At 34.6% G+C, this 15,925-nt stretch overlaps 1 protein-coding gene across 1 annotated transcript; it reads right to left on the reverse strand.

Annotated features, from left to right (window-relative positions):
- Positions 1–1,132: 1,132 nt before the first annotated feature.
- On the reverse strand, positions 1,133–9,439 carry LOC133882530 (uncharacterized). Its single transcript, XM_062321730.1, has 11 exons — positions 9,330–9,439; positions 7,129–7,216; positions 6,571–6,864; positions 5,664–5,825; positions 3,551–3,691; positions 3,370–3,426; positions 2,790–2,928; positions 2,405–2,509; positions 2,032–2,225; positions 1,775–1,816; positions 1,133–1,665 (listed from the first exon to the last, which is right to left on the reverse strand). The coding sequence occupies exons 1-11, from the start codon at positions 9,437–9,439 to the stop codon at positions 1,516–1,518; spliced, it is 1,482 nt and encodes a 493-aa protein (XP_062177714.1). The 3' UTR covers positions 1,133–1,515.
- Positions 9,440–15,925: the final 6,486 nt, after the last annotated feature.

Below are 15,925 nucleotides of genomic sequence, written 5' to 3' on the forward strand. Positions count from 1 at the left end.
GCTCTTTCTTCCACTAGCATCAGTTGAGATTTCTGCTATCAGATCAAATCCTAATTTAGTTCTAAATATTTTGTGAATATCAAGGATTTAATATATACTTACAACGTACCTAGAAAAGAAAAGGGTCCACACGAGATTTTCCCGCATCATGTGAACTATCTTCTAATGTTTTTAATGCTCGTGACCCTTGTCTTAGTCATTAGGAAATTTAAAAAAGGAAAATGGAACAATCAGCAAGTGTAGAAATTCAAGCAACAGCAAATGATTTGATAATAAATGTGAATGAAAATTCTGAACGTCAAATGGAACATCAAGACAGAGTGTTGGCAAATGGATCGGAACTTCATTCACTTCTTCTTGCCTCGGTTCTTGCACACTCTTAGGTGGATTATCCGAGTCATACCATATTTGGCGAATTTGTTCTATCATTTGTCCCAATCGTAGTGATAAGTCCTCCTCCCATGCATTTTTTTTTTCTTTTATTTGTTTCCTTGTTCTGGCTGACTTTGATCGACTTCTTGCAACATTTGATATTCATGGTATTGCCTTGCATTTTTGTCGTCATGTTGACCCCTCCATGCATTGTTGTCTTCCTGATTATGCATCCATGCATTTCTGTCTTGGCAGGACATTCTTGCATTTCTGTCATCGTGGTATTGCATCCTTGCATATCTGTCATTGGAGTACTGCATTCCTGCATTCCTTTCTCCTTGATGAGGCATCCATGCACTGCTATCTTTTTGGAGATGCCTGCATGCATTTCTGTCTTCTTGGTGGAACATTCTTGGAGAAATGTCTACGTAGTGTTGCATCCTATCATATCGACCTTCTTGGAATTGCATTCTTGGATTTCTTGCGTGTCTATCCTAATGAGATTGCATCCTCTGAATTCTGCTATCATAGTGATAAACCTCACACTTTTCACACCTTTCTTCATCCAGATTTACAGGACTTGCTACTTCCCCCTTTCTTGCACTCCAAGTGTGCTCTATGAATTGCCTTTGATCCTGTTGCCAACTTGAATGTATATATCCCCTAATTGTCGCCATTGTTGGATTGAAGAGCTCTGATACCAATTTGTAACCGGTCTGTTGCTAAATTAGGTATTTAGGACTGAATTGAAAGACATTAATGACACTGAAACTCAATGAATTGATTAATTGGAATTCTGATTACACCATTACAGACCAATTCGAGCTTGATCTAAACTCCTCCAGATTATTTGTATCTGCTAAGCTAGTTGTACTATTAGAGATTACAATCGACGAAATGCCAAAATACAAGATAGATTGGGCATTTTATTCTTTAACCTACTTGTGTGCCAGCTCAGCCCAAGTGGTTAGCTCAAATAGCATTGACAGCTAGATTCAGTTAACAACAAACTAATAAAGCCCAATCAGTTACAACAGACTAGCAAAAGCCCATGTGACTGAAACCCATTTATGCTAAGCCACTCAGCACTTGCCACATTAGCCACCTTATATGTAGACATGTGACACGTTCTTGAAGAATTAACTACAATTCATCTTTACGAGACCGTTTATCATCATTCCCCAGCTGTGATAATTTACTGGTGTTATAGAAGGGTTCTGCTCTGGTTATTCCAGGTTTTTTCGTGCAGACTGTAGTATAATCGATCTTTAGATGAGGAGCAACTATTCTTTCCTGAAGGGAAAAAAATAAAGAAAGAAGAAGAAGATGAGTTCTACATTAATCAACATATAATAAATTATCCTCTCCCTGAGTATTAAAATTGGAGTGTATTAATTAGTACCTTAAAAACTTGGAGCGGACAAAAGTCAGAACCATCGCAACCCTATTCAATGAAATACAAAACATTAAATGTCTTAAAAATTAAATTAGCATACATAATTTGGACATTAAGATTTACTTTAGAATACATATTTTAGCGTACGTAGTTCTCATGTTAAATTTTAAAATCCCAAATATATATATATATAGTAGTCATAACTAAAAATTAACGCGTGTGAACCGGGGTGGGGGGATCTAGATGAAGCAAAAAATTCTCACCGGCATTGGAATGGGATGTTCATTGTGCAGTACTTGCACAAAGTACTTGCTTGAAGAGTTAGCAGGACAGCTGTACAGAACCAGCATGTTATTCCCAGCAAAAGGTGCCACAGTGCTGCCCCTCCAATTTCTCTTTTGGGGTGGCTTTGGAGGATGTAATTCCAAGGGCTGCTCCCTTTGTCTTTGTTCATATCCTGTAATTATAAAGATAGAACCTGCTAAGAAGACATGCAGCCTATATATAGCAGAATCCACGTGCAAGCACATATATAGTTATGCTAATTAAAATGCTGCATGCACACACACATATACTCAAGCACATACATACACGTACAAACACATCATAGCCAAATACAGAATGTTAAGCACGCACCAGATCCTTCTTGAAAAAGTCCAAGCAGACATGAGAATGGAACCACAGTTTCCGCATGTGCAAACCGAAGTCTTGCCTTTTCATAGCTTCCACGAGCTTGTTTTTCTACGAAGAAAGGAGTGGCAAATTAAAAGAATTTAGGCTTAAAAAATAAAATCAACATAACAAAATAAACAAATGATAATGCAAAATTAAGTAAACTATCATGGATTGATAAAAGTGAAAAAGTATGCTATCGCCGCGCAAATTTGAAGACAGAAAAAAAGTAAACAAAATCAACAATTCATCAAAGTGAAAAAGTAACCAATCATCGAATTTGAAGTCTGAGAAGGACATGGCTGTTGATATGAACACTGTTAGAGTGAAAATCAGAAAATCTAAATACCTTCTTGGGCCTTTTTAGCTTCTTCAATGGCTTGCCAAACATCTTGAAGTAATGGTACTCCCATTTGATAGTTCAAGGGTTCACCATAACCCTTCAATTTAAACAGCTCCAGGTCATCTGTCCACTCCAACAACTCAATCTAAACGCCAAAATAAGTTTTGCATATTAATAAGCAAATAAAGAAGACACACGAATTATTTCCTAACTTATATTTCTGAGAAAACAATATAAAGTGAACCAGAAAAGATGTCAATTATCAGGGCTGAAGAAAAATTCGTTTTCTTTCAATTTGTCAAATCAACCACAACACACTTTTCTTAGTTTTTCAGCCCAAGAACAATCACTTCAAGTTATCAACAACCTAAAAATAAAAACTATTTATTAAAGAGATGAACTTCGACATAGTATTTACTCTTTTCTTTATACAGTTGGTGATGTTGCAGATCAAAATTTTATTTTCACATACGACTAGGAGTAGACAAGAAGCTGCACAAGGCTAGCTTATCAGGGAACCAATCATGCGAACACAAGAATAGACGATTAAATCACATAATATTATATAAGTATAAATCTCATGTACCTCGGAACGGCTGAAAAGACTACAAGCTTGATCAGTAATGTCCCGCAAGGATGCTTGCTGCCAAATTAGAAACCAGTGGGACAATCGTGTCTCAATTGATCAGAAACAAATTAATTCTAGACTCATGTGATAACCATAATTAGGTTGGTCACAAAATTTTTTTTAAAAAGAAATTATTCACCTGTTTGCACAGAAACCATAGAGAAGAAGTATCGTTCCTTGTAAAATTCAACCGATACTGACTCACTAATGCAGAGGTAATTTCATCAAGGATAGGTTCCGTAAGGTTACGAACAAGACGCTTCTGACTATTCTTGAAATCCTGCATCAGATCATGTAAATTGACACGTGAAGCACTGTAACACAGCTACTTCATGCAAAAATCTATGAACCAGACTTTTTTTGCTTTCTTTTTGTGATAGGTGGATACAATTCACACATCTGTACATAATGAACCCAACCCTCCACAGTTATGAGGAGAGGAAATGCCAACTGGCCTCTATACTATAGGTAATCCACCACCTAATCATGCAAATATTATCTTCCCCCTTCGCTGGCTTTCAGTGATCTAAATGCTCTTTCTTTAGATATAAGTGTCAACTTTTATAGATCGAAACAAGATTTAATTAAAGCCTCGTTTGATTTGTGGAACAAATCATTGGAATGGAATGATTATTCCATTGTAATAACCATTTTATTTGGTAGGGACCTATTTCTTGGAATAGCTATTCTATGAGAATAACTATTTTCTTACGAAGAGAAATAGCTATTCTTCTCGTTTTTTAGATGAATAGCTATATTCATGGGGGAATAGACAACAATTTCCCCCCCCAAAAAAAAAACCATATTTTTCTTTAATTTTTTAAACTAAAATTAAAAAAAAAAATTAATTAAAAATTAAAAATTAAAAATATAAAATTATAAAAGAAGAAGAATTTAGATCAGATCTGTGGCAGGCCACCCACAGATCTAAGGTCTAACATTTATTATTATTTTTTAAAAAGATTTGAGTTTTTTTTTTTTTTTTTTAAAAAAAAGAAATTATCGAAGTTTTTTTTAGTAATTTTGGGTTAATTCCAATTGTGGTACGGTGTATGTGTTATCACCAAATTAAGGAATTAGAATAATTATTTCATTCCACTCTTTCTCATTTTCAGTAATAACCATTCATTTTCCTAATGGAATACCCATTCCGCGAACCAAACGAAGCCTAAGTTTATACATCTATATGTAAGGGATAAATCTAAGGGATATTTGGTATTCGGTTAGGGACCTTTGGCCTTGTTATAAGGTTAGTTGCACTAGAGTTAGTGGGCTAGGTTGTTAATAGTTAGTGGGTAGTTACAACTGAGAAGTTGTATATAACCCAAGCCCAAGAGTAAATCAGTATCAAATTTGTCAATGTGTAAACAGTGTCCATGAAGTTTAGGCTTTTCTTGAATAAAGTTTGGAGATTCTGGACCACTCGAAGAGTCGAGGGTTCGAGGCTTGTGTTTCTTGTTAACCAAGTCTCTATATTTCTCTACCGTCCTCTATGCTTCTTTTATATTCAGTATTCAATATTACAAAAAACAAGAAATACATTACACTATAGCAGAAAAATGTGAAAAGTTCCTTGAAGTTTTCGGTAAGTATTAGGTTTTAATAATTTTTTTAATAAGTAAAAAACGTTATTAAGGAACAAAATCCTATAAAAGATGATATGCTCATGATCACACACACACAAAGAGATATTTCAATGTTCAAATCTATGGTGACCAGAATTTTACTCATAATATGTTGTAAAGCATAACAACAGGCCGGGTTAAGCCTATAAATTAATCTAACAATTTCCAGTTTTGACAACAGAGAAAACTTTAGGCAACAAATTTTTATAATGAGATGGGTAAAACTGTAAAAGGTCTATCTAATATGGGTTCAAGAAATATGACTTAAGGGTGCGTCAAGAACAGGAAATGAAGGAAAATATTCTACCACCAACAAGAAGAGTATATATATTATCAGTTAAAATCAGATAAATGTGGCCTTTCTGTGCACTTTCTCTACTTCTTCACACTAAAATGGGCGGTTCACACAAGCTAACACGGTTTTGAATTCAGAAAGAATTGAGGGCCTAAACCATCATGAACGACAAATTTAATGAATCTTGTGCATTTCTCTCTACATCACATTAAGTTTGAGCAGTCTTAATGTATTCTGCAATAGAAATCTTTAAAACTGAATATCACGCTTTATTGTTGAACGTGTATGGCTGCTTTGAAATCCCAAAAAACAAAATGTCCTACATAAAATACCTTGTAGTTTTTACAAGAATCAAAAAACCTTAGCATTGTATCATTTGCAGGGCTTCCACTGCAATTGACAGCAAAAGCTCGATGGCTTCCTGGTCCAAGATTTCCTTTCCCACTGAAGAGCCCCATTCCAAATGCCACAGCACTAGCTGACGCCCGACCAACCTATCTCATTAGAAGACAAAGATACGTAAGTTTATAGGTTCTAGAGGGAGGAAAACTGAAGTATCTTATGCTCTGTTTGTTTCGGCGTAAAATAGTTTCTATAGTAAAATATTTTTAGGAAAGTCATTTTTTAGGAAAATGTTTTCGCCGAAAATATCTTTCGGTATTTGGCGCATATGGAAAATCACAAATATTTTTTATATTTTCATTTAATCATATTAACTTATAAAAATCAATTTTTATTCGCAACATAGAAATATTAATGTAAAATAATATTAAAATCACCAATGATGTGAAGGTCGACGGCGTCGTTTAAAAGATGGTCGAATGTGTCTGCCGTTTGGGAAAAATTAAAAGCGTAAATCATTTTCTGAAATTTACTAAACATTTTTGGTCAATCGAAAATCATTTTCCGGTTGACTATTATTTTTGCCCTACCAAATATCAGAAAATGTCGAAATCAGTTTTTAGAAACCATTTTACGTTGAAACAAATGGAACATTAGACCATAATCACATACAAAATAATGCAATCAACCAAGACCAGTTTGGCACCTCAACCCAAAAAAGTAACTAATAGAGCACAACTCCAAAATGAGAAATCACAACAAATTAAGCGTCAGATAGAATAATTTGCCACCAATTTCTGACATCGAGTCTCAATAGGAAATGCCTAGGGAAACATTTCAAGAGAAAGCAATTTTACAAGATTGAAAGAAAGAAAACTTAAAAGTACTACAGCTCACCTGAGTTGCCCTTATTGCATACACGTCAGGGTGGTATTCCTCATTAAATATATCTGGGAATTTTTCTCTAATCCTGATACCAAGATCATACAGTTCTTCCTCCCCTTTTTTGATTAGTTCTCCACCCTTTGACTTTCCTTTCCAAGGAGATTCCCATCCTCGTAACCAGGGAGGAACTTTTTCCAAAGACAATTTTTGTTCTTCAGTACCTCTTAGAAGTTCTTTTAGATTAGCTTCCAATTTGTTCAACTCTTGTATCCATTTCTCCGTAGGAGAACGAGTTCCATGCCTTGCCTGACAATAAAAGTTGCATTAGGTGTTCCTTTTTTGTATATGAAAACATAAATTAACTTCGACTGTGACCCGAACTCTTTGAGGCACTGAAAGAGTATCACGTCATTAATTACAACATGATCAAAGCGAGATAACAGAAAAAATTTGACATTCTATCTAATGCCATGCATAATCTATAAAACGAGTGTGTATTCAACATTAAAGATGCGCAAACTACTAAATAAATGACAAAATCAACTACTGAGAAGGTACAAAGGAAACTACCACGAGATTTAAGTGGATGGGATTACATCCATCAGGAATATTGGAAGGTACAAAGGAATTCTCAGCAACTTCTTTTACGACACCATACCTGTACAGAAAATAAAGAAACATAGTTATTAATTAGATGAAACCACCAAATCTTATCCTCTGGTTTTCTACTAATAATAATGCAAGAACGAAACTACGAGCACTGCACGCGCATAGGGATGCAAGCTGAATCTGTGAACACTAGATTACAAATTCTTCTATAAACACTCGAAAAATTCTAGGATTATAGGAAAATTAGGAAAAACTATCTCAAGAGTTGTTATAATTATTTTTTATAAGTAAGCAAAGTTTTATTAAATAGCGTAAGGCACCCCTAAGTACCCAAGAACAACCCAGCCAGCCTACGAAAAAGAATCCAATAAAACTCACAAGGACCTAAGCACCCACAACACCCAAAACCCACAAGAAATCCAAATCCCAAGAAATAGTTGAAGCCCCCATCAAGCACCAAAACTTGCCCCGAAAGCATCCCAACCCAACAAACCCCCCAAAACTCATAAGAAATCCTGAACAACCCTCCCAAAGAAAAGAAAAAAAAAAACACCCAAAAACCCTAGCCGACCGAAGCCAAAATAAAAAGCAAACCCAAAATACAAAGGAAAAGTCAGAGCTACAGAAAAAAAATAAAATAAAATGCGGTGGCAGTGGCAAATGGCTCCACAGGCGCCGGAGGGTCGCAAAATCCGCCGGAGACGACATCGAAGAGACGTGGAATCTGCCGAAGAGGCAGGTGCGCGATGAAACCGCCTCGAAAAGGTCCCCAACTCTGTAGATCTAACTCGTAACCTTTAGAAACACCCTCGGCCATGCGTATGGCAGCCACCCGCAACTGCACCGACGATGGGGAAGAGCCGGTAGTTTTATAGAAGAGTTGGCAATCTAGTAGACTAGTATTCACAGATTCAGCTCCCCACATGCTACGCGAGACAAATGGAGAACTTACTTCACTTGAGATTATTTCAATCCCGATTCTGATTTTCTTATACGTTTATTACACAACAATACAGCATATTAAAAATTCTTCTATAAACACTCAAAAAATTCTAGTATTATAGGAAAATAAGGGAAATCTATCTCAAGAGTTGTTATAATTTTTTTTATATATATAAGTAAGAAAAGTTTTATTAAAAAACATAAGGCGCTCCTAAGTATACAGGAACAACCCAGCCAGCCTACAAAAAAGAATCCAATAAGACCTAAGTACCCACAACACCCAAAACCCACAAGAAATCCAAATCCCAAGAAATAGTTGAAGCCCCCATCAATCACCCAAACCTGCCCCGAAAACATCCCAACCCAACAAACTCTCCAAAACCCACAAAAAATCCCGAACAACCCTCACAAAATAAAAAAATAAAAAAATAAAAAAATAACCCCATAAACCCAAAACTCACGAAAGACACCCAAAAATCCAAGTCGACCAAAACCGAAATAAAAAGCAAACCCAAAATACAAAGGAAAAGCCAGAGCTACAGAAAAAAAAAATATATATATATATATATATATATATATATATATATATATATATATATATATAAAATAAAATGCAGTGGCAGTGGTGGTGGCGTGTGGCTCCACAAGCGCTAGACAACATCGGAGAGACGCGGAATCTGCCGAAGAGGCGGGTGCGCGGTGAAAAGGTTCCAAATACCGTAGATCTAACTTCCAACCTTCAAAAACACCCTCGGCCATGCATGGCAGTCACCCGCAGCTGTGCCGACAGTGGGGAAGAGCCGGCAGTTTTATAGAAGAGTTGACAATCTGGTATTCACAGATTCAGCTCCCCACATGCTACGCGAGACAAATGGAGAACTTACTTCACTTGAGATTATTTCATTCCTGATTCTGATTTTCTTATACGTTTATGGCACATTGGCACAACAATACAGCATATTAAAAACAAGAACTCCACTTTTCTATTCGTTTCCTCAAATTTCTTTGCGGCCAAACAGAATAGTAAGATCTTTTGATCTTTCTTCATGTACCACTGCAAATCAAAATTCTACCACTGAACCAGTAGTTTTATGCGCAGGATAAGATCAATTCTGAACCAATGCGAGACAGAAAGCTAAAACATCAAAATCGATTAATTTATAATCTGTTTACTTTGTGATTAGTATATGATTTTAGTGGAGGCGAGAGAAAGGGGGGACCTGGTCACGGTAGAAAGATGCTGCCGAACATCGAAATTAGCTTCATCGGCATTTGAACAAGTTAAATGAGATAAAAACAGTAGCAGCAGAAAACCCATAGCCTTCTCCATTCTCTCTCTCTCTCTCTGCAATTTCTACGAGGCTTCTAATAAATTATAATAATGCTCTAATTGTAGTGAGGAAAAAAAACAAACAAACAAAGAAAATTAATTAAGAGCCCCACCCAAAAAGTAGTTGGACTTCTTAGAGTCAATAAATGGGACATGTCACATGTTACATTGCAACAGTCCCTACCTCATGAATGTGAAGCTTCCCTTAAATAAATAATTCAGTAATTAATGATAATATTGATATCACACTTTCTATGCAACTTCGTATAGTAGGGGAGGTACAAGTGAACATGTTATTAATCGGAAATAACCTGTAACTGCTAATAATTGTCAATCAGAATATATATATATATATATATATATATATATATATATATATGAAAATAATATTAAATAAAATAACTTGAGTACAAGTTGTACTCAAGTCTAGAGAAATGTTTAGCTACACACTCTCATCTCACCCTTATCTACATGGACCAATAATGTGAGAAATAGTAGAAAGAGTGTAGTGGGACCCCGATTTTTTTAACAATATTATTGGTCTATGTAGATAAGGGTGGAATAAGAGTAAGATGTGAGTGTATAGCCAAACATTTCTCTTTAAACTAAATCAACCAGCAATTAGTATATACTATAGTACTTCTTTCTCTAAATACCCCGCCCGTTTACCCATCATTCAAACAAGATGTACTGAGCCCTCTCTTTTCTGTTCTTGTTCAGATCCTGTGATAAAAGAAGACTTACAACACCTTGCTTATGAATTGTGACTTCTACTTACATATTTGATCCATCAAATTGAAAAATGAAAAGCCTACACGACTGAATAGTTATTAATTAAAATACCAAAGGGTTACTAACCTTAATTCCACTATTCTAAATTTCAACTTTTCAGAACCAGGGAATGGATTACACATTTATCCAAGTAACAATTATAAGCATTGGAAAATAAAATGGCATAATATCACATCTAAGAACGTTTTATGTAGTTTTTAACCAGAGCCAAAATTTTATGACAAACAGAGCTTGTCACCCATCAGCAAATTAAAGCACTTACCTCAAAAATTGAAAAAAAAAAATCATGTTTTTAATTAAATAGTAAGAACCTCTTTGGAAAGAGACAAATTTTTATTTGCAATCATGTTATTTATATTAATGAATTGTGATAGTAGTATATATTTACTATTTAGTATTTAGCATTGAATATTGGATTAAAAAAACAAACTAAAAAGATTTAACAATATATAAAAACTGGTTATCTGATTAATAATTTGTTTTTAATGACCAAATAACCGCAACCACAACCGGTTGTACACGTCTATCGGATAGGGCTGAAATTTTTTTATATGATCTATAAACTCTATACGGCATTAAAGGGTTAAGGTTTAACATAAATGGATTTAGGTCATAAAAGGGTAAACTCGCTTGACCTATTTATAAAACTATATTTATTTATTTTTTTTATAATAAATACATATTGAAATGGGTCGAACATATCATTATGAGTTAAGTAAAATGAATTAAACATGTTACTTTTGGGTCTGAAAATGTCAAACGGTTCAACCCATTTGTGACCTGTTTACTAAACTGTCAACCAGGTCGAGTTACTCATGGGTCATGTTCGGGATTAGTGGGTGTGACCTGTTTAACCAAATGGATCGTATTCGGATTGACTATTAACCTATTGATAGATCGAGCGGAGACGACGGCAACATTTCTTCCTTATATTTACTTTATTATACTCATGTTGCTTGTTTGCATGGAAGCACAAGTAGGCACCTGGGCCGGTTGGAGCTTAGGCGGATTAGGCTAAGGCGTTATACTCAAACTTGATTGAAACTGTACAAACAAATATAACAGGAGATTGAAGAAGATGAAAGGGAGTACACCCTTGAAGAAGAGCATATGGAGGCCCAAGACGTTATACTCAAAACTGATCAGACAAATAAAGATTCAGAGGTCCTGGAGAAATCTCTCTCTCGTGGGTATCCTAACCTCATTACAAAAAAAAAAAAAAAAAAAAAGGCATTTATGGACTGTTTTTTTCTAGACAGTTTTTAAAACCGTCCAGAAAACAAAATTTGCAGACGGTTTTAACTAAACCGTCCAATAAATTTCAGTTCCAGACAGTTTCTTTTGAAACCGTCTGAGAATTTTTTTTTTCCTACGCCATGTCATCAATCTGAGTGATGCCCCTAGATTTCACCACATCCATCATATTTTTTTCCAGACAAAATCACAACCGTCCGATTTTTTTTCCCATCTCTGTAAGTTTAAAACCGTTGAGCTTCAAGAACACACTAGTTTCATCAAAGAAACGAGGATCAGAGATGCTCCATCCACTTCTCTGGAATTCCAACGCTGCTACTAAAGCTTCCATGATTCCTTCAGCTTTCTCTTCGAGTGGCAATGGTGCTCGTTCTTACATTGGACCTTCTCCTATCTCCGAAATGGCCTAAATGGGGTAATCCACTCTAATCCATCTCCTCTGTTTTCTCTCCCCTGTTCTGGAATTCGACAAGTTCTTGATTCAGCTTCTTTTACCATTTTTGTTTTGTTCATTTGAAGATTTTAACTAATGTAATTTACTGGACTTGTTGTTATATCTTATCAGGATGAAATTTAGAAATCGAGCAGGCAATGGGCCAGGACTTGTCAGTAAGGCATGTTTGTGTTTCTATGATGTTTAAGAATATCATAGAATTGATTTTTCATTTGGGTTTTGGGCTGTGAAAGTGGAAGAAATTTTGGAGTTTTGACAGAGATTGTGTTGTGTATTTTTGAATTAAACATTTGGGATTTGTATGTGTGTTTTTTTCAAGCTGAAACGGAAATGGAATGTGTGGAAGCCGCGTTGACGATTTTTGGTGGACGAACTCCTTGACTTGTCTAACGAAGATAGGTTTGTGAAATAAGAGCCTACAGAAGAAGAGGAGGTGGAGGAGGAAGAAGAAAAAGATGGGTTTGGGAAAATCTGTTGCGATGGTGATGGCGTCTGTCGGCAGTGGTGAGGATGAGGAAGCGATCTCGTGGGGGACAAAAATACCCTTATCGATCTCATATATGGACGACGGGTATTAATATATATTAAAAAAAATTAAAAATCGCATGGATAAGTGGATAACAGGAATATATATATATATATATATATATATATATATTATGACGGTTTTTCTCAAACCGTCTGTAACTCGGATTTGTGACACTTTATCCTTGATGGTTTCAAACCGTCCAGAAAAAACTGTCTGGACCATTTTCCATATGGTTTTTTTCAATTAAACCGTCCAAAATTCCTGATTTTTTTGTAGTGCCTGGAATTCCATGAAGCCCTCCAAGAGGAGAAAGGCAAATTAAACTTTGAATTGCTCCGGTCACGATCAAACAACGACACCGATCAATGTCGATTGATCGAACATCTTATCGATGTAACGAAAAATGTTGTCAATGTGCTTCCTGGAAAGAAGATTAGGAAACTTCTTGTCAATGAACCGACTTATGTGGTCTCTGTGTAAGTGCGAATATTGTCTAAACTATTTTACGAATATTCAGCTAAAATGTTTTCAAAGCTATGAATTTCACACATTCAGCTGGCACAATAGTGAAACTATGCATAATTAATGTTTTTCACACATTAATAGAAAAGCTTTACATAATAGTTCTGTATAGTGCTTTCACACATCCAACTAGTACAGTAAAGAGGTGGGTTTCTTTGATGTCATATTTGAAGGGGATGCGCAATAAGTAGTTCGCAATATATAGTCAGCTTCCCCTCATGTCAGCCGTTTTGGTCATTTTGTGGAAATCATTAAGCAGGAATTGGTTGGTTTTAGATCCTCTTGTGTTGTATATGCTTCTAGGAAAACAAATGGTGTAGCTCATGATCTTGCTAAATAGGCAATCTCCTTTCGGAAAAATCATGTTTGGTTGGAGGATATGCCTAGTCAGATTTATTCTCTCGTACTTAGGGTGCAAGTTGCTCCCTAGACCCTTTTTTTTGGGTCGATTTATATCACTAAAGATAGCATCCTGATTTGTTCAAATAATAATAACAATAATAATGGTCGTTGTCTTGCCAACCAATGCAAACAAGACTTATTAATTTCATATGTACAATATGATAAATTTTTAGTGGTTTCCCATTAAAAACAAAATATGGTAGCTCTTACGTCGGATTCCTATTAAATTATGAATAAATGCAATACCAATAAAACTGAAGGCTTCGTATTAAATTACGAATAGACTAGCAAACAAACATGCATGTGATTCACGAGCCTAGTAATAAATCATTATTAAATTAGAATTATTTAAAATTCTTAGGATATTAAGAATTTAATATTTATCCCCTCAGCAATAGTTCCCAGATTTATTCATGTTTTGAAAGCGAAAAGCTGATATCTATAACCTATAATTATAAAATAAAATATATAGTATTTTGGGGTTTTTCATATATGTCCGTACAATAAGATTTTGTTATAAATATGTTATGCTGTAATCCTAAATTATTATTGAGTATAGTGGCACTCATGCGGACGTAGATACATTGACGAACTTCGTAAATCTGTGTCTTGATTTTCTCTTGCTCTCGATCTCTCTTTTCAATGTCATATTATTCATCATTTTTGTGCACGGTAACAACTTCTTTATTTTATTGTCATGATCTAATTTATGTCATAGTTTGAAGGTATAGGGAATTTGTGTTTGATAAACCAAAGCAGAAATTCAAACTTCATAACCAGTCGCACGACAAGCTTGAATTTTTGTAGAATATATAATGTTTTGAATAATATTTTATGTACCACTCTCTCTTCCTCTTGCTATGATGTTTGAAGTAATTTTTGTGCTTAATTAGCTTCTCATTGATGGTTTTACTTCTCTTCGTGGAAACCTCACAGCAAATGTGTTAGCTAGGTAATGAATGAAGCAACGTTAACTTTGGTTAATTAACACTCTTTTTGGTACACCGACATGAAATTATTGTATTCTCCATTAAATATTTAAATGTAAGGGCCGAGTCGATAACCCTTCAGCTTTCGGCAGACAAGAATTCTCTTTTATTTCAAATGAAATTAATAGTATTCTTTTTATGGACACGATTTAAAGTTTGTGTATTCAATGGTGTACATGATTTTCTATTATTTAAATTTTTTAAAAGACGTGTCAACATTAACCTCATTTACACTATTAGATATATCAACTTTAAATCTTATTAAGATGGCTTCACATTCATATAACAAAATAATTTATCCCTCTACCCATATAGCATAAGCACATTACAGTCTTAAAAAGTCGTCCAGACAAGTTGTACCACATAAGTTGAATGTAACATCGCCAATAATATAAATTCCAAATTTTCAAAAGGCGGTTAAAATTGTGTTTAGTGATCGTATATAGCAACTACGCAGTTCAACAATGCAACCAAGACCCAAGTTCCAACAACATCAACATCTTTCAAATTAGGGTTTTTTATTTCTAGTAGTGGAGAATGTTGACTCTTTGCTTTCAGTTGATTCTCCTTGCTTCTGTAATTAGGATTAGAATTTGCAATTTTTGAGATGACTTATGAATATTCCGACACGAAATTAACATGATAGGATTTGAGAAATCTGTTATTTTTGATTTGACTCTTATTTTTAGTTACACCGAACACCGGAAAATACGAAAAAAAATTTCCTACAAAAAATATTTTACGCTAAAACAGTTGAAGTATATGTTTAAAGGTATAGAATGTGCTATAGAATAGGTTTTCGGCAATACGAATATCAGATAAATGTCCTAATACGATAATTTGATTAGTAACGCTACATACTTAATTCCCTTCTCAATTGGTCTTTCATTCGAATCAAGAATGAGAAAGACCCAACTTTCCTAATTTGAATAATAGTAATAATAATAATAATAAAATATTTTCATCTCATTCCTATTTCATTTAGCTAATTTCATATCGATCAGCACAATGAGATGAGAGTTGAATATGTTATATATATTACTCTTTTCTTTAACTTGTCTATAAAACTTTATCAATTTTTAATTTAACTAAAAATAGTAGTAATAATATATAATAGTATATAGTAACATAATGATCAATGACAATAATAATACCAATTGATAACTGAAAATAAAATAAATAAATAAGTAAATAAAATAACTCACTGACTTTAATTTGCCTTTCGGTTCATCATTTCTTCAACCTTAAAAAGCTAAACTACCCCGCTTTCAATGCTTCTCTTGCCAAGCAATGAAAACAGGAATTATGATAGCCACCCACCCACCAATGTCATCTCCCGTACAGTATGATAAATTCTGACTGGTTTCCCATTAAGAACAAAATAGGGTAGCTCATAGGATTCTTATCAAAAAGATAAATGCATACCCAATATTCATTTGCACACACTTAATTACGTCTCGACACATTAAATTTTGCAACCACTTTGCCTAAAACTTGCCGGTAGACAGATATATGTGATTCACGAGCCTCCTTAATAAATCATT

This window comes from Alnus glutinosa, chromosome 11, assembly GCF_958979055.1.
Source record: "Alnus glutinosa chromosome 11, dhAlnGlut1.1, whole genome shotgun sequence".
Lineage (NCBI taxonomy): Eukaryota > Viridiplantae > Streptophyta > Magnoliopsida > Fagales > Betulaceae > Alnus > Alnus glutinosa.

Excerpts from the sequence above, each read along its gene's own strand:
- LOC133882530 (XM_062321730.1), bottom strand. The coding sequence starts at position 9,439 with ATGGAGAAGGCTATGGGTTTTCTGCTGCTACTGTTTTTATCTCATTTA. Across the intron at positions 6,865-7,128 it reads CCATCCACTTAAATCTCGTG|GCAAGGCATGGAACTCGTTC; the intron begins GTAGTTTCCTTT and ends TTTTATTGTCAG. Across the intron at positions 2,226-2,404 it reads ACTTTTTCAAGAAGGATCTG|GATATGAACAAAGACAAAGG; the intron begins GTGCGTGCTTAA and ends TTATAATTACAG.